This window comes from Lissotriton vulgaris, chromosome 8 (assembly GCF_964263255.1).
Source record: "Lissotriton vulgaris chromosome 8, aLisVul1.2, whole genome shotgun sequence".
Lineage (NCBI taxonomy): Eukaryota > Metazoa > Chordata > Amphibia > Caudata > Salamandridae > Lissotriton > Lissotriton vulgaris.
In genome coordinates, this window is record NC_141696.1 from 1,013,395,844 (window position 1) to 1,013,419,926 (window position 24,083).

General features: G+C 45.3%; 1 protein-coding gene across 1 annotated transcript in view; it reads left to right on the forward strand.

The window, feature by feature from the left end:
* KLHL1 (kelch like family member 1) overlaps positions 1-24,083 on the forward strand; it is a 1,646,193-nt gene that overhangs the window by 716,560 nt on the left and 905,550 nt on the right. The window contains exon 4 of the mRNA XM_086934899.1: positions 20,520-20,716. Coding sequence (XP_086791025.1) covers positions 20,520-20,716 — 197 coding nt within the window. The remainder of the gene's footprint in view (positions 1-20,519; positions 20,717-24,083) is intronic.

A 24,083-nucleotide genomic window follows, 5' to 3' on the forward strand; every position in this document is an offset into this window, starting at 1 on the left:
GCAACACTGAGTCATTTTCAGAGCACATTCCTGTGCTTTCTTCTGCGCTGGTGCACAAACAGCTGCCATGCACCTGGCGCAGGAACCCTTGCACGATAGTACAAGGATGCTTGCGTCATAGGGAGATTGTTTTCGTGCAGGAAGGGGCTCCTTCCTGCACAAAAACAATCACTACAGGTATTTTCCTCTTTCAATGTGTGCTGTAGAATGCAGCACGCATTGAAAGAGGAAAAAACGAGGAGAAATTAAAAATTTCTCCTCGCTATGCCTCTGTACTCTTACCCTGAGGAGGCGTAGCATTCACACGCATTTCCAGATTTACGATTCTTCGTAAATCTGGAAATGTGTCTGGTTCCATGGATGTTGCGTGGGAACACCCACATCGACACCCTTGGAACGCACTGTCACACAAAGTGCTGCTTGTAAAGGGGCCGTATTTAAGAGGACAGGAAAAGTCACCCAGGGTGGCTTTTCCCGTCCTTGTACACATGGAGCAGGAAAATACGCCAGCGGACGTCACAAAAAGCGACGTACTTGTGGCTTGTAAATCTGCCTCCAAATGCGTGGATTTATAAATGTGCACAACACTTCAGTAAATTGGAACCATAGACTGCCCAATCCTCAGCTTGAGAATATATTTGTTTACATGAAAGAAAAAAGTTAAAAATAACAAAAACACAAATAACTTTTTGATTTAGACCCAGTGTGCTTATTTCATGTATACACCTCTTAAAAGAAAATAAATCTAATATTTTGATTTTATATTTGTAAAAAAAATGTAAGCATGCGTTAGAAAGAAATAGCGCAAATGTTCGTCTTCTTCCCAATTCGGATATCTGAAATAATGCCTAAAAATATGCACTATCTTTCATGTTTTGCGGTTTTAAAAATTAAGAACTTACTTTTTCTCCTCGGTGACACCTAATGTGTACAATTTTTGTTCACATGTCAAATTAGAACACTAATTAATTAGAGTCTGTTGTCGTTAAAGCTTTTAAGAGTATTTGATATGGCAGGTTAGGACTTGGCTGTTAGCAGGCATTAATTAAATCTAAGTTAGAGAGTTTCTGTCAAACGTTAATGATGTATTATCGATACTAATTTAGATCCAATTTGCTCCAGTGACTATAAGCCTTGGGGTGTTTTTGCCTTTTTTTAATCTGTACAATTTCTAAATAAACCTGAAGTTCCTTTGAAACAGAACGTAACAAAGCTCTTGGATGAAGCGTTAACTTCCGGAATCCTGGTCAAAATGATTCTTCACAAAAAGGAACTCTGTAATGGTCTTTCATTGTGCCTGTTATCCAATATCTAATTAGAGGCTCAGCAGGTTCAAGACTGAGAATCGCAGAACTCTGAAATCGTCTTTTATTCCTAGAGTTTCTAACTGGTGACAGAAAAGAAAGTGTATCCAGTTTCCATTTTGACTGATTTGCTCAGAACCAGCTGGCAATTATTTTTTAGGCTAACACATTTCTTCGTTTAAAAAAATCGTGTACGATCGCCATTAGTTTTATAATACAAAACCTGTATTTTACTACCTTACTTTTTTCTTGTTGACCATGTACCAGTCAGAGTTGTGGGGTCTACTTTCATTTGCATTATCAGCACACCTGAGGCACACCATCCAGTCGAAATCTGGGCAAAGTGCGGCAACTGCGTTTGTGGCTGATCCAGGGTTTTTCATTTGTGACCATCAAACCGTATTGCAAATCATTGGACACCAGGAACCTGTTTTCAAAAGAATGCATTCCTACACATCTAAATTGTTATTATTTGTAAAAGTGAATTTCATGAGATTAGGCCGTATTTTCCCATCTTTGTGTTTGCATTAAAGGTGTTCAATGTTTTTACAGGATTTAACCCCTCCCCTGCTGGTAACGGAACCACTCCGTCATCAGCCGCGGTTGTGCTGTGCTGATGATGGAGCGATTCCGTCACGGCCCGCTCGGAACGCGTGCGCGGCGCGGATTCTGTGCCTGCGATGAAAGTTCTATTGAGCGGGCGGGGACATGACAGAACTGCTCGGTCATAAGCACAGTGCAACCGCGGCTCGTGACGGAGCGGTTACGTCACCAGCATGCACCCGCCGCTCTTACGCCCCGCCCCCTTAGCACTGCGGCGGAATAGCCGGCGCAGTGAAGGGGTTAAAGAACACATCTCAGGGCAAAAACAAATAATCCATTTCATGATTTCTGCTCCCAGTGAGTTCAATTACGTGATTTTTGAGAGAAGGGACAAAATTCAAATGTTTCAAATCATTCATTCGCCTAATGGTTTCACAGTGGCCTGAACGTGGCCTTATTTATGGCAGAGAATCAAAAACAGTGGGGCATATTACCAACAAGTAGCGATATTTATTGCTAAATAGGCTTAGCGACGATTTTTTTATCGCTGCCTATCGCTGGATATGTTAGGGGAGAAAACATGCTATTGGCAACGTTTTTCCCCATTGTGCAAAAATATCCAGCGAAAGCGGCGAAATGCGTGAATATGGCTAAGAATACAGCGATATTCATGCATTAGCGACGAAATGCTCTTAGCCGTGTTATCCACCTTCCATTGGATAACATGGCTAAGAACTGGTCTAAGCAGGCGATAGCGGGAATATTTCCTTCGCTACGTCCGACTTGCTAATAGCGATAGCGATGTTAGCGACTGCTTTCAGTCGCTAACAGGTTGGGAACGCCCACTTTGCATGTCATTAGCGATACATATCGATGACATACGAAGCGGGCCCCAAACCGCTCGCTATCGCCTAAAAATAGTCGCTAACATCAGTTAGCGACAGCTTGCTAATAGAGAAATAGAATTATTGCCGCTTAGAGGACGAAAACGGCCGCTAAACCGGCGATAATTGCCTATCGCCCCCCCTTGGTAATATGCCCCAGTATTTTTTAGGCAAAACCACACAAAGTGCAGTACGAAAAGCTTTAATCTATGTAACATTGTTGACATTGGTGTTTGCCCTGCAGCGATTGCCATTTTTTCCGTTTTTTTCAACAGGGGTCCTTCTAGCTCCCGTGTCCCGGCTTCCTTTCGCACCCGACCACGAGCATTTCACCACCCCCAACTGCAGCACTGTTTGATTTGCCACTGCAGCGTAGGCGGCGAAATGTCCTAGCCCTAGGGCAAAAAGTAAAAGTGCAGCAAGAAGTCATAACCCCACTCCATTTCTTTACTCGGCAGGGGTGTGGAATTTAATAAAATATCTACATGTCCATGGGGCAGGTTGCTTCATAAATCTACTTGTCCTGTAACAAAATCCACATGTCCCTTTGGTTCCATGTAGTGCAGCGACAAATTCTGGCACTATATAAGAGCTCTGATTTAGTCTCTCTTGATTACACCAGGGCTCCTACCATAGTAGTATTTGAATACTTGCAGTCCCCTTATGTTGCGACGTTTCCACAGATCTACATACTGGGGCTGAAGATAGTGGTAAACAATAGTTCCAGGGTTAGAAAGCCCTTTTGAGTCTGTGCAAACCTACTAACGTGCATGTTTTAAGGGTTTTCAACAACTCCTCTCTAATATTTTCCCATACTGACAAATGTTGGAAATTTACTTCTGACAATGACAGATGTAAACCTTCTTCCAGAGTTGGGAAAAAAGTGGTTGGAGGGAAAGTGAACTTCAAACACTTAGATTTTCACATGAGCAAATCTACACATGCATATTTGCTCATGCTAAAATGTTGTTCACAAATATTTTCTAGGAGTACTATTTCTTGACCTACTTCAGTAAATTTTTGGGAATTCACAAAAGCCATATAGCTGCACTTAATGCAAGAACACATACCATGGGTGCCCTTTTGAGACTTTCTTTTATAAAGGGGCCCCTAATTTGGTCTGTTGTTGATCATGACCTTTTGCGTTTATTAAAAGTCTGTCTCTCTCTGTATTGGCTGGCTTCACTGTGAGTGACAGCATTCTGCTTTTTCAGATGGAGCATATCGGCACACAAATACATTTTGTTCTGTACGAGTAACTACTGTGGCAGTGTGTGCTTTTTGAGACCCAAAACCATTTTTGCTTTTGCCAATGTTTGTTATAATGGTGAAGCCCCGGCAGCTCCCACACCAATAAAGGTTTACAAAAACCATGCCAAAACAAGTCACACATCGACAAAACTAAAAAGCTGCCCACCAATTTCAGACCTACTGGCTTTGCCAATGCTTGTTTATTTTTGTTTCCCATAATCTTATTGGAACAGGTTACACTGATTTTCCATTACGAATATTTTGGGGAAATACTAGCATGCATCAAAAACATGTTACTAAATGATTCTGCAAAGAAATGGTACCAGAGATTTTACAGTAGTTTAGCGAAAGTTTTTTTTCCTGCTTTCATTTTTTTATGAACATTTTATTTTGAAAGCAAAGTATCATCAATCTTGCTTTCAAGCCTTTTCAAATATGTGCATCAAATCAGAGAGCATTCTGGGAGGATTATACATATCCTAACATTGCTAAACCTTAAAAACGTGTGTGCACGTTTTTATACTGAAAGCACTGTCAGTAGTGCAGTTAGTGCTTACAAGATTTACTTTGAAAGCTCACCCTAATAATAAAGGTTTTCAATTAATGAATCATAAATACAAGTTTGAATAGCATAAACATATGAACAAAAAGATTACCTTAACTGCAGATTGTGCACGTCCCTGATCCATAATATGGTACTGCAAACTGGCAGCTAAAGGGTTTGCGCTGCAGGGGTGGGCCTACTTGTCCCAAGGACAAAGTACACATGAAAACTTGTTGCCCTTGACCCCAAACAATATGTCCTGGGTGTCGGGCTATAGGAATTCCACATCCCTGACTCGGTTTATTGCATGTCCCTCATGTTAAGGTAATGCAGTGCATTTTAACCCTTTTGTATAGCCAATCAATCAATCAGTGACACTTATAAAGCGCGCTACATACCCGTGGGGTCTCAAGGCGCTGGGGGGGGGGGAGCCGCTACTGCTCGAACAGCCAGGTCTTCAGCTTCTTCCTGAAGGAGAGGTGGTCTTGGGTCAGGCGCAGGTCGGTCGGGAGGGAGTTCCAGGTCTTGGCGGCCAGGTGGGAGAAGGACCTTCCTCCTGTAGTCGCTCTTCGGATGCGGGGGACGGCGGCGAGGGCGTGGTTGGCTGATCGGAGGTGGCGTTTGGGAGCGTAGAAGTTGACTCGGCTGTTGAGGTAGCTCGGGCCTTGGTCGTGTAGGGCTTTGTGTGCGTGGGTGAGGAGGCGGAAGGTGATTCTTTTGTTGACGGGGAGCCAGTGAAGGTCTCGCAGATGTCCGGAGATGTGGCTGGTTCGTGGGATGTCGAGGATGAGTCTGGCTGAGGCGTTCTGGATCCGCTGGAGTCTCTTCTGGAGCTTGGCGGTGGTCCCGGCGTAGAGGGCGTTGCCGTAGTCCAGTCGGCTGGTGACGAGGGCCTGGGTGACGGTCTTCCTGGTCTCGGTGGGGATCCACCAGAAGATCTTCCGTAGCATGCGTAGGATGTTGAAGCATGCCGAGGAGACGTTGTTGACTTGCCTGGTCATGGAGAGGGAGGAGTCCAGGATGAAGCCCAGGTTGCGTGCATGGTCTGTCGGTTTGGGTGCGGTGCCCAGGGCGGGAGGCCACCAGGAGTCGTCCCAGGCGGAGGGAGAGGAGCCCAGGATGAGGACCTCCGTCTTGTCCGAGTTCAGTTTCAGGCGGCTGGTCGTCATCCACTCGGCTACCTCTTTCATCCCTTCGTGCAGGTTGGCTCTGGCGGCGGCGGGGTCGTTGGTCAGGGAGAGGATCAGCTGGGTGTCGTCGGCGTAGGAGATTATGCTGAGGTTGTGTTTGCGTACGATGGCCGCGAGGGGGCTCATGTAGACGTTGAAGAGGGTGGGGCTCAGAGATGATCCTTGGGGGACGCCGCAGATGACTTCGGTGGCCTCTGACTTGTACGGTGGTAGGCGGACTCTCTGTGTTCTCCCGTCGAGGAAGGAGGTGATCCACTCCAGCGCCTTGTCCTGGATTCCGACGTTGCTGAGGCGCCGTACTAGGGTGCGGTGGCAGACCGTGTCGAATGCCGCGGAGAGGTCTAGGAGGATGAGGGCCGCTGTTTCTCCATTGTCCATCAGGGCTCGGATGTCGTCGGTGGCGGCGATGAGGGCGGTCTCGGTGCTGTGGTTGGCTCGGAAGCCGGACTGTGAGGGGTCGAGGGATCCGTTCGTCTCGAGGAAAGCGGCCATCTGCTTGTTGACGGTCTTCTCGATGACTTTGGCTGCATGTCAGAAACTTCTGTAGCAAGTCAAATGAATCTCCAATTCCCATCTAGAGACTTCTGCTTTGCACAAAATATATATAAGGGACTCAATAATGTAAGTGCACTGCTAGACCTGCCCAGGGCCGGACTAGGAACAAAAACCAGCCCTGGCAAAGAGCTCTTTGCCCGAGCCAGTTTTCGGCCGATTTTGTTACAGGTCCGATTTTGCAGCTACGCTGCAAAAACAGCCCTGTAACAAAAATGTCCCCCAAGGGCCCCAAACCGGCCCCCCACGTGTGCGGCGCACCGGGGGATTGACCGGTGCCTGCTACGGCCAGTTTGGCCCTGGAATTGCCAGAATTAGGGTAGTCTTTCCCCAAACCTTTTGACTGCTTGCCTCCAGTTTTTCTGAATTCATTTTTGAAATTTACCACTGCTAACCAGTGCTAAAGTGCTTGTGCTCACTCCCCTAAATATGGTTTAGTTGACATATACCCAGTTGCTATATTTAATTTACTTTTAAGACCCCTGTAGATTGCTATACGATATACCCAGGGCCTGGTAATTAAATCGTGCTAGTGGCCCTATAGCACATATCCACTTAGGTAGCACTTTAAAACATGTCCCAGGACTGCCACTGCAGCCTGAATGCCGTGTTCCACTGTCATGTCGACATGCCAATTAAAACCCTTGTCAAGCCTTACCTCCCCTGTATTACATATAAGCTACAGGACCTAGGTAGGCCACAGGGATGAGTGCAGTGTAAGTAAAAGGTCGGACATGTACTTTTAAAGTTTTTCATGTTCTAGTAGTGAAATACTCCCAAATTCATGTATCACTACTGTGAAGCCTACCCCTCTTACAGGGTTACAGTGGGGAATCAATATTTCATTTAATAAGATTTAATTTATAATTGAGAGGTGGTGGATCTATCATGTTTGGTACCCATCAAATTGTAATGATAAATCCTCTTTAAGTGCAAAGTCCAATTTATCATTGCAATGTTGAAAATTCTACATTTAGAAAGTTGTTATTCTCCTGCTCTTAGCTTTCAAGCCTGAAGCCTGTCTCTAATTGCATGTCTGGGTTGAATGACATCTCGGCTTTGTGCATTCCCCCTAGACAGCCACACACTATCGGATCTTAGGTGTGACTTGATGAGCCACCATCGCAGGATAAGAGGGAGGAACTGGGCACAGCCTCACACCTAAACCTGAATATCCAGTGTCCTGTCCACACAAAAAGGGGCACATCCCCCCGAAGGGAGTCCAGAATCAGTTCAGAAAAGGAGAACCTCTGTGCACTTCAAAGACCCTTATTTGAAGTCTCCACCACTTTGAAGGCACCACTGGTTATAAGAACTGGAACTCAGACCCTACTACTAAAGTACACTTCTGGACCTAAGAATAATCTGCCAGAAAGAAGGACTGCCCTGGTGCTGAAGGACTTCCACTCTGCTGGACCGCTGTTATGGAAGATCTAATTTGTTGCTATGCTGACATGCTGCCTGCTGACCTCCTGGTCTGAGTGAGATGGACTGGACCTGCATCACTTGACTCCCAAAACCCATAGTGTCTCCAAGGGCTATTTGACTGGCCTCCTGGTCTGAATTCTCAGAGACATAAAATATTTCTAACCATCCTGCTTCTGCACCTGGGCTCTTCCATCTGTGAGTCTGAACTGCCAAGTGCTGCCACCCCAGTCCTGGATTCTTGGATGTGGGCCTAAGGTGCTTGCTGCAAGGATCAATGTCGACGTATCACCTTCAGAACCAGCGCTGGCATTGCTTACCCCAGCTTGAGGTCATTGCATCTCCGTGGACTTCTGCCTAGATGTTGACACCAAGATCTCCACATCTCTGCCCCTGCGCTCTTTGGGGTGGCACTTCGCTGCTGCTGGGCAGATCAGGACCAGTACATCACCACCATTGTGAGGATCAACACCTATGCACTGCTTCAACGTCGCCACATCACTTCGGCTTTATCCTGCATCCTCCCCCAGACAGGATCTTCGTGGTCGATGCAAGCTGGACTAGGGTACTTTTGTACAGCAGGCACAACCTGGTACCTTTAGCCAGCCTGCGCTCCATTTTAGTTATCCTTAACATTTGAATTTGTTCCAGTCCAGCTGGACCAGATGCCCCTTGGTAGTGTTTAGCACTTTTTGGTGCTATTTTCACTTGTTTATTTAAAATGCAATATCTTTGATTACATTCATTGGATTTTTGTCGTTTTGGTCTTGTTTTATTTATAAAATTAGGATCAATGCTTCTAACGATGTGGAATGTCTTAGTTACGTCTGACTGCTCTGTGCTAAGCTACCAGGGGTTGAGCACAGGTTAATTTAGGGTGTGGGAGTGACTCAAGATTGTGGTTCCTGCTTGAACAGGATGCACACCTTTGTCAACAAAAAACCTAATTTCTAACAGGAGTGGTAATTGAAGCTTGTACTGGTCATGAGATTGTGAATGCCAAGAAACATATTATGGAATTTATTGGTACTGAGTTGGTCCAAATGTAGGGCAGACCATATGTACTGTAGCTTTACAAAGGTCATACTTAGGTGGTTTGGTAATTCTATGTAATTTTTATTGGATTCTTAACAGTTAAAAGTTTGAGCGCAGATCCTTCGGAAAAGATAATAATTAGGCATTTGATGATCCTTATCATGCTGTTTCAGTAATACTGGTACTTTAAACCTAAAGCTGGCACCTGAAAAGCATATTGAAATATAGGAGCATGCTTCAGAATATTGACTAATAGCATTAGTGAGTGTTATGACTGACTGACAACTTATTTTCATCAGAAATGGCAGCAGGGTTTCAACTATGCCATTTGCCATGTAAAACGTCCTCCGTCTGCGTGTTTCATGCAGAGAAACCAATCAGAAAGGCCACCTGCTAAAAAACACATGAGCATAGATATTGTTGTAGCATGAAGAAAATATACACTATTCATTTTTATTTTCGAAATCCAGGTAACAATGAAAGTCTTCTTTTGGGTGGACCAAACATACCTTACATAAAGTTGTTCCCAGAATTATTAACATTGCTGTCTATTGATCTCAACATCTTCTATTGCCAGCTGGGGAGAAAAGCCATTCTTTGGAAGACAAGGCTTGGTTCCCAAAATACATTTTATGAAAAAGTGGATCAAGTTATCTGATTGTATACAAAGAGTTAAACATTAAGGCCCCAGTATTTTGATCAATTAACATGGAGGATGTGTGCGTGCATCCCCAATGAGAATAGTAGTAATGTTTCCCCAGCTTTGTTTTCTTTAAGGTCATTCCTAGTTTTACTTGTATTCAAAGCCAACCATTTTCACACATCCAGGACTATCAGCCTGATTCATGAAATCCGAAATCTGTGATTTTCAAATTGCGATTTACAGCGAATCGCAATTTAGAAATCGCAGATCAGAATTCATCAAATTTACCGAGTAAATAATGCGATTCGCACGCGGCCGCTAAAAGCGTTAGCGATTTACGGAAATCGCAGAATAATCGCTATTTTCGTCAACATCCGTGTAGGAATTGCGATCTCGCAAATTGTGATATCGCTAATTGCGAGATCGCTAAATGCGAGATCGCAAAATCGTGAGATCGGAAAAATGGGAAGTCGCATTTCGAGCACAGTGATGACATCACAACCAGGAAGCAGCCAGTTCCCACCCCATTCAGAACAGTGAGGCTGATCTCGAGGCAGTAACTTACTCAGCTCCTACCAGGACACCAGCAAACTTTCTAATCCTCACCTAATCACACTGCAGCAATGGCAGAGGAGGCTGTACCAGGGCCCAGCAACACCGGGCGGAAGAGGAAAATGAAATTCTCCGAACAGGAGTTGGAGCACCTGATTGATGGGGTGGTTGAGAACCACCCAAAACGTTTTGGGAGAGAATCCAGGAGGGTGCCTGAGTCGGAGAAACGGCGAATCTGGCTTGGGATAGCGGCCCAAGTCAACTCTGTGGGCGTGGCACACAGGTTACTGGAGGAGCTCAAGAAGAGGTGGTACGACCTCCGAGGTCGTGCCAAGGAGAGGGTGGCAGAGAGGCTGGGCGAGACCCTGGCTACTGGAGGGGGAGAACCTACAGTCCCTCCCAACACCCCCATGGAGGACCGCGTTGAGGATACGTTAGAGCCCGAGGCGTGCATTGGGGTCATCAGATTGGACTCATCCCGCCCCACCCAAGACAGCCAAGGTAAGTGGCATGCGACTGCGACCCTGTCCCCTATCAATGGCCATGACCCTATAGCCTCCCTTAATCTTCCAAAGTCATGCCATCCGTGCACAATAGGTAATGCCCTAAAGCATTGTGGGACATGTAGTCTGCCCACAATGTACAAGTACCCCAATTTAGCCAGACATGTCCCAAAGTGCCACAGCCAGTCAGGGAATGTCATCCAGCATGCATGTAGCAACTACACGTGTGACAGATACATGCAACTAATGAACGTCCACTTCCCCTCACAGGTGGCGCTGACAACAGCAGCGACAGTGACAGGCTGCTCATCGACGAGCAACCAGAGGATGCCGAGGAGGAGGCATCAGCAACACATCCTGCACCAACAGGCGCACCACCTACCCCCGCAGTCAGGGCCACAGCAGCTGCGCCTCCAGCATCAGGCGCACCACCTACCCCCGCAGCCAGGGCCACAGCACCTGCGCCTCCACCATCAGGCGCAGCACCTATCCCGCCTGCCAGGGCCACAGCATCTGCGCTTCCACCATCAGGCGCAGAACCTCTGCCTACCTCAAATCCACCAGAGGCTGGACCCTCAACATCTGGTCCAGCGGAAACGGTGACACTGCGCACACCCACTGTGGCCAGCCAGCAGAGCTGGCATGGCAGGGCTCGCCTGCAGAACAATGCACGCAGCAGCAGGAGGGGGATGGATGTGCGCGTGCCAGGCTTGAGCATTGAGCGTCGGATGCTACGCATTTTCCAGCTGCAGGCACGACGGCAAGGGACGATACAAATGCAGCTACATAACATTGGCCGCAATGTGGCAAGTGTGGCAGAGAGGATGGACCGCATGACGGCAGCCATGGAGGCCAACACTGCTGCGCTAATATCGCAGCGCAACACCGCCCGCCGCCGCCACCGGCAGCTACTGACGCAGCTGTCCGCATACACCAGATCTAACCATGTGATAGGGAATGCGACGTCCCAGCTCTCGCGACGGTCCCTGGCGCAGCAGCAGCAGTTGATCCAATGCTGTGAGGATGTGGCCAGAGTGTTGGAGCACGTCACCACTGCCGTACTGGCACTCCATCCCACTGTCCCAGGCAATGTCGGGGGGACGATACCAGCGCGGGCACCTCCAGTGTAAGCAGCCTGTCTGCCTCACAGGTTGCCGTGTTACGACGCAGCACCAGGCCCACTGCAGGGTCACGTACCGTGGCAGAGGAGGAGCCGGAGAGGCCCTTGGGTGATGCGCGCTGGAGGCGCAATTGAGTTACATGTACTTTGCAGGGACATGCTGACACTACAAGCCTGTCCTGTGTTTTGTACTCAGCAGAATGGGGCAATACTGATTGCATAGAAAGGATAGCAACTTAACACTATTATTGTGAATCCAACAATAATATTTATTCTTGCATCATACATCGGCCTCCTGTCATTATTTCCATTTGCATGCAATTGTGAATTGTTGGGTGAGGGGAGTGGCTGCACTAGAAACTGTTCATTGTGATGTGGTTGCTGCGTCTGTGGCCTTCAGCTGGGTTCTCCCCGCGTGCATGACGCACATGTGCACGTGGCCGGTCGTCCCCTTCCGATTCACTGCCAGAAATGTCTACAGGTATCCGGCGCTTGGTAGCAAAGTTGTGTAGTATTGCACACACAGTCACAATGCGGCAGCACACATCAGGACTGTAGTACATGGCCCCACCTGTCTTGTGCAGTATGCGGAATCTGCTCTTCAGTAGCCCAAAAGTCCTCTCAATGCAATTCCTTGTGCGTATGTGTGCTACATTGTAACGCCGTTGCTGTGGTATAGCAGGGTTGAGGTATGGGGTGAGGAGGTATTCACGCAGGGCGTAGCCACTGTCACCTGAATAAGAGGAGCAGAGGGTGAGTGCCTGTGCAGCGCAGCTACATCATCGCAGTGTGACATTGTGGGCAAAGTGCACTTACCAAGTAGGTGTCCTTCCCTGAAGTCTCCCCTGGCCAGTCGTGTGTGGAGGCCGCTGTGCCGGAATATGAATGAGTCATGTGTACTCCCCGGGTACTGTGCCACTATGTCCGTGATGTATGTCTTAGCATTGCAGACAATCTGGATGTTGAGGGAGTGGTAGGACTTGCGATTGCGGTACATGTACTCCGTTGCAGCTAGTGGGCAGATGTGGATGTGGGTACAGTCAATGCATCCTATCACATGTGGGAAATGGGCAACATTGTAGAATTGAAGCTTGGTCTCATCCAAATCCTGTTGGCTGGTGGGGAATTTGATGTTGTGGTGTAGCTGGGTCAGCATTGCATCAAGGAAACTCCCTAGGCAGCGGGACATGGTGGGCTGGGATATCCCCCCAGCAGCTGCAACTATCCCCTTGAAGCTCCCGGAGGCCAGGAGGTGCAGGCTACACAGTACCTGGACATGTGTTGGCACGGCATTGGTCCGCCTTGTTGGGTGCTGCATCAGGGGGTCAAGGTCCTGAATTAGCTTGATGATCATTGCCCCATTCAGGCGGTACTTCGCGTATATTTGCTCTCTGCTTTGGCCCAGCAGGGTGACCCGCTGGCGGAATATCCTGTCCTGGATTCTGCGTCTCCTCCGTGCTGCTCGCTGTAGCCTTCGCCGCCTGACCACCATGTACAGTCCAAGCATTCTGACACTCCTTATGCTGATGCTGCTTCTCCTTAAGTGGGTTTGGTCAGGCCTGCACCATTTACTGATTGGCCAACGTTTTTTCTAATTTTTTTTACAATGGGTTTGATGGTTACCACCTGCGTTGGGTTGTCCTTAAATTGCGCCTCGCAAACTGCGATTTTGTTTTTTTTCGCTAATTGCAATTTTTCATGAATCCCGATTGCGATTGTATTGAGAAATCGCTATTATTTTCGCAGATTCTGTGATTTCTCGCTATTTCCGATTCGCTAATGGTCTACTGCCGGGATTCTGCGAATCTTTTTGCGATTTCGCAATTCTGTGTTAGCGATTTCGCTATATTCGTGGTGAATACCGATTTGGGAAATTGCGCCCGTGATAGCATTTTCGCAGCTATTGCGAGCGCAATTTTGCTTCATGAATCAGGCTGTATATCTTTGAAAGCAGGCATTACAGTCTTGTTCAATATGCTCATCTAGTGGAAACTTGATCAGCGTGTGTATAAAGAAACATATGGCTCTGATTTCTATTAGTTCAGGAAGTGATTTTAGATACACATTGCACATCATTACTGATAATGTGAATCCTTGTGGACCCCCACAAACAAATTCAATTGGAGGTGTCACCACTAACCCACTTTAAAATTACTTAACTGCCTGTGCCAGAAAACATCTAAAACAATTATGCAAAATGTGTAACGACCCTTCCGAGTTCAAAATAGTTCAATATGGACAAATGGCCCAGAGTGTCAAAATCAGCAGAGGAGTCAAACAGCACCAATTACCCTGCATTGCCCTGTTGTTAGTGTTTGTGCATTGATTGCATTGGTGCGGTACAAGAATATTGTACGCACAGCCAACGCGTTTCATTCCCCTAGTGATACTACTGTCAGTTTGTGTTGTTTATATCTATGTAGTGTTCGTGTTTTTTGGGTCAATTCAGATTTGTTTATGGTTAGCTTTCTTGTATGTATGAATTATTTTTTTGGGTGTATTGTTTTCCACTTTTCTATGTATATTTATGTATATATAAGTTATTACTTTTACAGCCCTGATGAAGTTCCCGCGGCACTAGGGGAACGAAACGCGTTGACTGTGCCCTTGTTTGCAGAAAACTAACGATTTTGAATAAAGAAGAGACACTCAAAAAATATTCTTTGTTCCATTGAGTTCATTGGAGTGCATCTTCCTTTTTGTTTTTGAATAACTGTTTATGTGCAGCTTGGACCACTGAGGAAAAGTCCGGAAAAATAGATATGAGGTTGCCTTGGTGCTTTATAGGGCCTTGTTCTCTAGCTGCTTTCAAAATTGAGTACCTGTCGCGGTAATTTAGTACTCTTGAAATGATGTGCCTAGGTGTACCACCGACAGGCGGTTTAGGGCCAAGAGAACGGTGTGCACGTTCAAAAACAACGACTGCTGAAAGAGCAGTTGGGAAGAGATCACGGAACAGAGCTACGACAGAGGGCTCCAGTTTGGGAATTTGGTGGACTCCTTGAACTCCGTCTATGTACAGATTGTTGCGCTGGGAGCGCGCTTCCAAGTCCTCCTTTTTTGCCTTTCATAATGTTAGAGCCGGCTCCATATTTAGTAAGTGCTCCTTGGATTCCATTTGATACTCATGGGTTTCTTCCACGCGGTTGTCCTAAGCATCTAATCAGGATTCATGAGCATTCACTTGACACTTTACATTGTTGAGCCCTGCTGTTAATATGTTGAGTTTGGAGTCCATAGATTTGAGGTTGGAGTGCTCCTCCAGAATGATGACGTGCCTGTCGTCTTTGTGTTTATCTCCAGCCTGAGAAGGTTTGCATTCAGGCTCAGAACCTGCTTCCCCAGCACAGGGTGTGCGCCTATTTTTGAAAGGCATGTTGAGATGCGTATACAGCTGGTTGGCTGGTCAATGCAATACACGTTAGGGCCCCACTGAACCACTGGCGCAGAAGTCCTAGTCCGCAGGAGCAGGCAGCCAGGCACTCCCTTTGCCTGTCAAACGTTCGGCCCACTATCTGGGCAGACAGCATCCCAGGGGCAAGCACGGGATTGACATAGTGATGCCAGCGAGGGGAGGAATGGAGCGTATGATCCCCAAAGGTGACGGGATCACGGCCCCACCTAGTGTCACACACCCAGCCCCAAACCAGCACCTTCGATGCACCCGCACCAGATCCTGCAGCACTGTGTCCCAGGGCCGTCACCCTCCCACTTGGTCCTGGGTATGCGTGCAGCCTCAGGAAACAGGGCTCCCACCACCCAGCACTCAGAAGGCCTATCAGCCTACTCACGTATCTTCAGGGTCAGGCTTCAGGATCCTTCCACTTTTTAACATAGGTGCAGCACCCAGGTCCAGCTCAAGCGATGCAGTCGGCTTTGGATCCACGAGGCACAGCTCAACATAGGCCGGAACCAGCACCTCCGCAGCTTCTCCGCAGCCAATCCGCAGCCAATCGTAGCATCCCTCTGCAGCTCTTTATCGCAGATGGTAACGGCACAGGCCTTGTGCACCACTGCAGCTCGCTGGAGCAAGCAGGGTTCACACAGTGAGTGTAGACTAGCGTGTTACGCTGCAGGTCATCACTAATATGCTCAGCATGTGTCGGACCCGACAACCCACACTTGGCCGCGAGTGCCTCTGGGCCATAGAGCAGAGCAACAGCGCGTCTCAATGGCTAATGCAGAAGTGCCAATCCATCCGGAAGGCTCTTCCCAAATCAACAGGCGGGTTTGGGAGGGATTGTGCCTTAAGGAGAGGCCACGACGGGCTCCACAGCGGCCTTACAGGCAACACAGGGCAGGAAGGCCACATTGCTGACTCCACCCCTCAGGCCGGACTCGGCCTCAAGGACGCTCTGATACACGATGAGCGCAGCCTCCTCTTCCCTTCACCGTTCAGCTCAATAGAGGCATGGGTGTGTTCCTCGTCTTGCACTTAGTCAGATACGGTAGAACAGGAGTCGCTGGACCTCTTTTGTGCAAAGGATTATGTTGGATAATGTGCCCGGCTATCAGAGGCCCTTCAGAAGGTGGCCATTTTGCTGCTCGCCAAACCACGCCCCACTCTCAGGCAAAGTTGACATCCAGTATTATCTTATTTGCTAAGTTCAAGGGTATGCAACTTCAGACATGGCTGCCTCCAATTCAGCTTTTGTTTAGCTAAGATCTTCAGTATATCACCACTAGTAGGATCTAACATTTTTCATTAACTGTTGATTCCATGAGTGGTGCAGTTTGCTATGAGGGAGGAGTTCAATAACCTAGTTGTCTCAGTGAGATATTCACATAATGAAACGTTAGTCATCTTCCCTATACTAAATGATGCTTTTAGGCATTTACAGTGGAATTAATTATTTGCTGTAAGGAACATTTGCTGAATGAGAGATGATGAATTTGTTGTGGAGGGCTGCAATCATTATCAGGATTAAATGAAGTAATGGGAGTGACTAATGGATGTAGGTGTGACCTTTAGGAGCCTTTCACTACCCACATGCTTAGAATCAACAATCTCCATTTATGGGACACTAGTACATCTTGTTTAAAAATGAACCAATAATACATTCCTCCCACCACAATGTATTGCTATACAATAACCACAAACTCTCCTCTACAAGACTGTTGGTTTTCAACCTTTTAAACTGAATTATGCAGCTCTATCCTCCTGATTTTCAAAAGCCTTGAGGCACAGTATTCTCGCTATAAAATGTCTTCTCTTCCAGTCTTCACTATCTATAGCAAAGTGCAATTTCCATATTTAGAAAATACATTGGTCAAATATTACATTTTACTGATTTACTTGATGAAGAGATACCCATCTAAAATCTCATGTGTCCCTCTTAGTCTTTGAGACTCACACTCTTAGGCTTGAAGATTCACATCATCCTAATTCAATTAAAAATTCAAGTGCGTAAAAGAGTTGTGTGTATGCCCAAAAGTGGAACATTATAGATTTCTTTGTTTCTGAATCTTCTATTTTTAGTGGACTGGTAAATAATACATGTATTTTCAGCTGCATATGAATTACCAGATTTTAAGCGCACTTTTATGTGCAGCATCAACAGGCTGTTCAACCCCACCCCCCACCAGCAGCATTGACATTGTGTTTTTTCTCCATGAGAAGTAAACATCCCAGCTTAGGCACTAAAATGTGTTTGATGACTACTATTTTTTAATTATAGATTTCATGATAAATGTTGAATACTCCAACCAAAGAGTTTTTATTTCCTTGCAACCCACTTAAATTCATTTATGAAGTCACCTTGTGGCTCAAGCCGGCATTCCTCTGTTGGTCAGATACTGTTTATGACTGCCTGGAAAATGGGGAGTGGGTGAAGGTTGTGTTTTTATGTGATTTTGACCTGACTGGGTGAAGATGTTTTCAGAACAGATTACTAAATCATGTCCCCACAATACTATATCATTTTGCCATTTCTTCACTGTACCTTTCATATTTTCCAAGGATCCTGCTGAAGTCCAACTGGTATTCCTTTCAATACAAGTCTCTGTCTAATATTGTACATGTAACAGGGAGTTATCTGACACCTTCTAACATGTGGATTAAATTCCCTCAGTCTTTACAGGCATCCTGAAATTTTAACAAGAATGTATCCATACTGAATGGTAATCTGGATGCGCCACAATCCTCTTCCGAGCATACATTAGGTAATGGTGGGAGCAAAACCTATAAACGTATAATATCCAGCATACACTTACAGTCTTGTGAGTCTGCACATCAGTAGAAAAAATATTGTACTCTGAAAACCTGAACTGCTAATTTGTGCCTTATGGAGTGTTCTTGACTTGTTACTTGATTATTTTAAGAGTCTCGTTTGAAATTAGGTTGTAGGTTGACTGGGGTATAAGCCCTAGTTAAGTAGCAACCACCATCCTAGTCAGGGTGAGAAGCTGGCAAACCCTAAATTAACCTGCTCTCACACTCTAGTAGCTTGGCACAGAGCAGTTAGGCTTAACTTAGAGGCAATGTGCAAAGTAATCATGCAACACTTCAAACGGCAAAACAGTGAAAACACCTAACAAACAGATTCTACACCAGGATATAATAATAGATAATAATGTATTAAATAAATCACGACCACAATGACATAAATCCAATATGTAGAACTTGAGATATGAATGTTTAAAGAATAAACTGTAACAAAGGTGCTTACTTAGGATATTTGGTCACGCCTAACCAGGACAAAATCAAAAGTTCAGGCCAACTGTGATTTGGCATTGGAGAGAGACAGGTATCCAGTGAGGCCTGCTGAACAAACGTACCGTGATCCTGTGTGCATCTACGTTGAAGATGTGGGCCTAATCGATGTGCAGACCTCATCCATACAGCAGTGACGACATATCAGATCCGATGAGTGCAGAGCTGTGATGTGCAGATTTGGCACCATCATCGAAGATGCAGTCAGCAGAGATACGAAAAACGTGCACAGGGGTGGTGGTTCTTAATGTAATGCGTGGGGCCAAATCACGCTGTAGAGGCAAGGCACGGTACTGGTAACACAACAGGAGCAATGTGCTGGTTCTAATACATGCAACAGGAGCGCTGCACTGGTTCTGATCCACACAATAGGGGCGATGTGCTGATTCTCATCAATGCAACAGCGCTGATGCTCAGGTTTGACTGAGGATGCATGGCTTTTGATTCAGTAAGCACCTTAGGCCTCATTTCCAAGAGTCCAGGAATAGGGTGGCAACACTCAGAAGAGCAGACTTACAGATGGAAGAGTCCAGGCGCAGAAGCAGGTATGGTGAAAGTCTTTTATGCCTCTGAGCCATCAGATCCAGAGGCTAGCACACTACCCTTTGGAGTCACTGTGGGTTCAGGTGTTACAGGTCAAGTGCTTTCTCCCCCAGGCATGGGAATAGCAAGCAGCAGGAACGCACAGCAATGCAGGAGTCTAGCAAAGCAGCAGTCCAGAAGAGTGGAAGTCCTTCGGCAGCATGGCAGTCCTTGTTCGTGGCAGAGTCTTCATAGGTACAGAAGTGTACTGAAGTGGTGGTGTCAGAGGTCCAATACTTATACCCAGCTGTGCCTTTGAAATTGGGTAGACTTCAAACACAGTACTTTGAAGTGCACAGAGGTCCTTCATTCATTCCCTAGGTCCAGACTCACTACAGGGGGTATTCAGCCCTTTGTGTGGGGACAGGACACAACCAATTGGGGTGTAAGTGGCTAGGTCCTGCTCCTTCCTTCCACCCTGCTAGGACGTCCCATCAAGTCACACCTAAGCTCCCAATGTTTATGGCTCTCTAGGAGGACTACACAAAGCACAGTTATCACCTTCCCAGATGTGTTTCAGAGACAGGCAGCAGGCACCATATGCCTAAAGTAATAAATTGGAAAATTTCTAAAAGTGTCATTTTCAGAACTGCATTTTAAATTCAGACTTCACCAGAAGTTGTGATTTTAAATTGTTATTCCAGAGACACCAAACTTGAAAAGTCTATTTATACACAATTAGGAATTACAGTTAAAACATTTAAAAAGGAAAACATTAGCCTAAGGGTGAGATAGGCTTGCAGTAGTGAAAACAAATGTGAGAGTTTTTTACTAACAGAACATGTCAAACTTAAGGGTAAATGACCTGCCTCTAAAATATATTGAACCCTGCCTTTTGATCATCCAAGATTTACCATAGTGCAGACTTATATGTAATAAAAAGAAGGTTTTGACCTGGGAAAAGGTGTATCTTGCAAGGTCAAAATGGCAGTTTAAACTGCTCTCACTGGCTTTGCAATGGCAGGCCTGAGCCATGGTTAGAGAGCTACTTAAGTGGGTGGCACAATAAGTGCTGCAGGCCCACTTGTAGCATTTAATTTACATGCCCTGGGCACATATAGTGCACTTTACTAGGGAATTATGAGTACATTAAATATGCCAATTGAGGAAAGGCAAATATTCAATTTTTTAGGGGAGAGAGCACAAGGGCTTTACCACTGGGTGGCAGTGATAAACTTCACAGAGTCCTAAATCCAGCAAAAACCAGGTAAAAAAAAGTGCAAGAGGTAGGCAAAATGTTGGGGAGAGGACCACCCTTAGGCTGTCAGGTCTAACAGGCCTGTCATACTAGGCAAGCGGCATTGCCACAGCAAAATGCCAGCAGCTTGGTGTTTGTTGTTGTTCATAGTATATGTCGTATCAATGTTCTGTGGGACTTTAAACCAATACATTTCAGACCGACATTTATATGTCTACATTTGTATTAAGATATTTTAATTAGTAGTAATCCATTACTTTCCAGCTTAGCCAAAATATATATTCCACCAAATATGCACTTGGATACCAATACACATCCTAAATAATGGCTTTACAAGTATATATTTGTTAAAGGATAGTAGAGACACACCTACTCATGCTGAGGGTGATGTCTTTGATTTATTATTTTCTTTTTATGACAGTTACAACCCCATATTCCAGTAAAATACATCTTCACAATCAAATGATCTGTGTTTTTTAAGGTTGCTTGGAGTTGAAGGAAGACAACATTGAAAATCTACTTGCAGCTGCATGCCTTCTCCAGCTACCTCAAGTGGTGGAGGTGTGCTGTCACTTCCTGATGAAGCTCCTGCACCCATCCAACTGCTTGGGAATCCGTGCTTTTGCAGATGCGCAGGGTTGCACAGAGCTCATGAAGGTCGCCCACAGCTACACAATGGTAAGGATGCTGTGCTGTACATAGATATCCTGAAATTAAAATATATGGAGTTAATCTACAAATGCATTTATAAGTATGGGAAGTCAGTCATACCACAAAATTACTGTTATGTGTTTGTGAATTTTACCTCACCATATTTGGTGAATACTATATACTTCCTTAATTTAATCTTATCTTTATCAGACATCATTAAAAGTCATCAACTACATTAATGTATCAATTATTTAAAATGTAAGGCTCTGAGGAATATCATCTCATAAAACATGTCTCTTGAAATAAGGCAAACTCATGAGGATTGGAATTTATCTCTGAACTTGGAATGATGGTCCAACTATGGTTGCTGTCCTGAACCTAAGAGAAGGCTGTCATTCCAAAGGCATGCTGTACAGAGACAATTCCAGGATTTTCAAGGCCCAAAGTGAATTGCGTAAACTGCTAGAGCAAATACAAATTTATTAACACTATGGGCCCAATTCACAAAAATAATCTGAGACAAAATCCTAACTTTACGACTTTTAGTATTCACAAAATGTATTTAAGAGTACTAAAGTGAAGAATCCTAACGTGAGTACTCCTAAATGCCCTATGTGATTACTGAAAGTCATAAAGTTAGGATTTTGTCTCAGATTACGTTTGTGAATCTGGCCCTTTGTTGCTTAGTCTTAGAAGTGTACAACTTTGATCCAATGTTTTTGCAGTCAACAGTGGTATTTTGCAGTTGCAAATAACAATGTTCATTTTCTTCCTGCAGATCTTAGATTTTTGCAACAATGAGTGAAAAGTCCCTTGTTGCAAAATACAAGCTATAGAGTTCCCTCTTAGGTATGTACTACAGGGCTAAAGTAATGTAGATATGGATTGATTGACACAGCTCTTTTTCAGATCACAGCAGACATTTTAATGAAACAACATCCATCGAAAAATGCAAATAAATAAGTGGTTAGCACAGTGATGTATTGACACAGTCAAAATATGGATTGACTGAGAAAAACATTGCTCTGATGTGAACACTAATGCAGACACGGATATAAAGTAATGTGGCAAACATAATATCTGATGGTATGCCATTAACAGTGACTTCAGTTTTCCCAGGAGAATTATATGTCTGACAGAGGCCCTTATTATGATTGGCTTGGATGTAGGGACTTAGGCCTAGGCGGAGATCACACATTTGTGCTGTGCTATGGCGGAGTTCCATGAGAGGCTCAGCCTGGGGCATCACGCTGTTCATGTTGATTTTTAATGCCAAGAGTTTCTCCCGCACTGTAAAATCAGTGAGAATGGCATCACATGGAGTGCCAGAGGGTGCTGCTCTTTCTGCCAGTCAATTAGATTGTCTACACGAGCTAAGACTTCTCAGCATTAGCAGCAGCTTCCTGAATGCAAGTTGCAGCTTTCTCAACGGGAGTGGTAGTGACCTGCCGCGACAGCCGTTGTTCATAAATATCACCGGGAGGTGGTCTAGAATGCAATTTCTCTCAGTTGTCACCAATTTATTATTGCTGAGCTGACTGAGAGAAAAGACTCAGCTGAGCATTCATGTTGTTACTGATGCTGGAATACTGATAATAAGGGGTTGTTTTAGGTTAAGTTCTCAAACTTAGTATGCAATGTGGAATAACATGGGGATCGGTGTTTCTTCACAGATTATGTACAAAGTAAAAAGTACTCCAAGTATGACCTGTGGAATTTTTTTTGTGAAACACGCAGGGTTAAGAAAACTGGGAATGTCAGGGGCAATGATTTCACATCACTTGTGAGACCAGATGTTTCTTGTAACTTTTGTTACCAGCCACATTGATAATTCAAAGCCACTTAAATGAGGGCCAATGCGCACCAATGCTGCTACTGCTGCTATCAGGCTGATGCATATTCATGTTTGTCTTTTCTGAAATCTACACCCCAATTTGTCAAAGCAGACAAATGCCTTGAATTAATACCAGCATCCTCTGCCATTTGTGTTTATTTGTTTTTTATGTGCTTTGCAAGTTTGAATTATGCAGCAATTCTAAAATTCCAATGTCACATAATGAATTTCCATGTCAGATTTATGTTGTGAAATTTACCATAATATCAAATGGGTCTTAGATATTCAGGTGATATTTTACTTTACCAGTGATCTAGGAGGCACAGCATTTGCAGCCTTGGACATTGAGGATTTGCCTTGCATGGCTGTTGCTAGAGAGAATATTTAACTTGTTATGTTATTTTATTCAGATTTGTAGAGAGTACTATCACCTGGGAGGGTATCCTGGTGCTGAGCAGGTGTGGTTCTAGGCACACCTAGGGCCGAGTGAGACTACCCGAAAAACCAGGTATTCAACTTCTTTAAGAATTTGAGTACTGAGGAGGAGAGTTTTATGTGTAGTGACATGCCATTCAATGCTAAAGGAGCTATAAAAGAGAAGGCTTGACTTCTGGATCTGGTTTTCGTTATGCGTTGGATTACTGCACGTTGGAGTCCATACGAGCAGAGGTCCCTGCAAGATCTGTGAAAGCAGATGCAATTTGTCAGGTATGCAGGGCCAGTATTATGCAGTGCCTTGAAATTGTGGGTGAGGAGTTTAAATTGTGCTCAATTGTGAATGCCAAAAAATGAGGTATTCCGTGTCTGCCACAGTCAGCGCAACCATGTCAAATGTAAAGGTGTGGGAACGGCTGGGTTTGTGATGGCACAGACTTTAATAGCTCTAATATTGGAAATATATGAACAGTCTGTTTGCCACAGATCCTTCAGTTCATAGTAACTGTTGCCCCATACTATTTAGTAGGGGTTGGCTGTACTTGCTGAGTTTTACTCCACAGAGTTCCGCAAAGTTACCCACAAACTCTGCAAGATGCCGCTGAGTTCTTTGAATGCCAAAGTTGTGGCACATCGCACTGCTCACACTGATATTTAGTGCTGGGAGCTTATACTGTGATGTAAATTCAGCACAAACATCACCATGTGGCATATCGGAGGGCGCTGCTTCTTTCTGCCACTCGAGTAGAATTTCCACTCAAGCAGCAGCTTTCTCACCACCAGCAACAGCTTTCTCAACATGAGCGGTGGTGACCAGCAGTGACTGCCCGTGCAGTTAAATCTCTCCAGAAGGTTGTCTAGCACTTGATTTTCTCACTCGCACTTGCCAACTTACAGATGATGAGCCACACAATAAAAAAACTCTACCACACATTGGTTGGTGAAGTTTTTCCAAAACGGAGTGGGCAAAACTCCTCAAACTTAACCGGAGGAGTGGAGTTTACCACTCACCCCTACTATTTTGGAAGGTGTGACCATCACCAGATTTCACTGACCAAGGCAATCATATGGGGCATGGCAGTAAAAGGCAGGGAAATCAAGTAATAGCTTTATCATGTAGGGAGA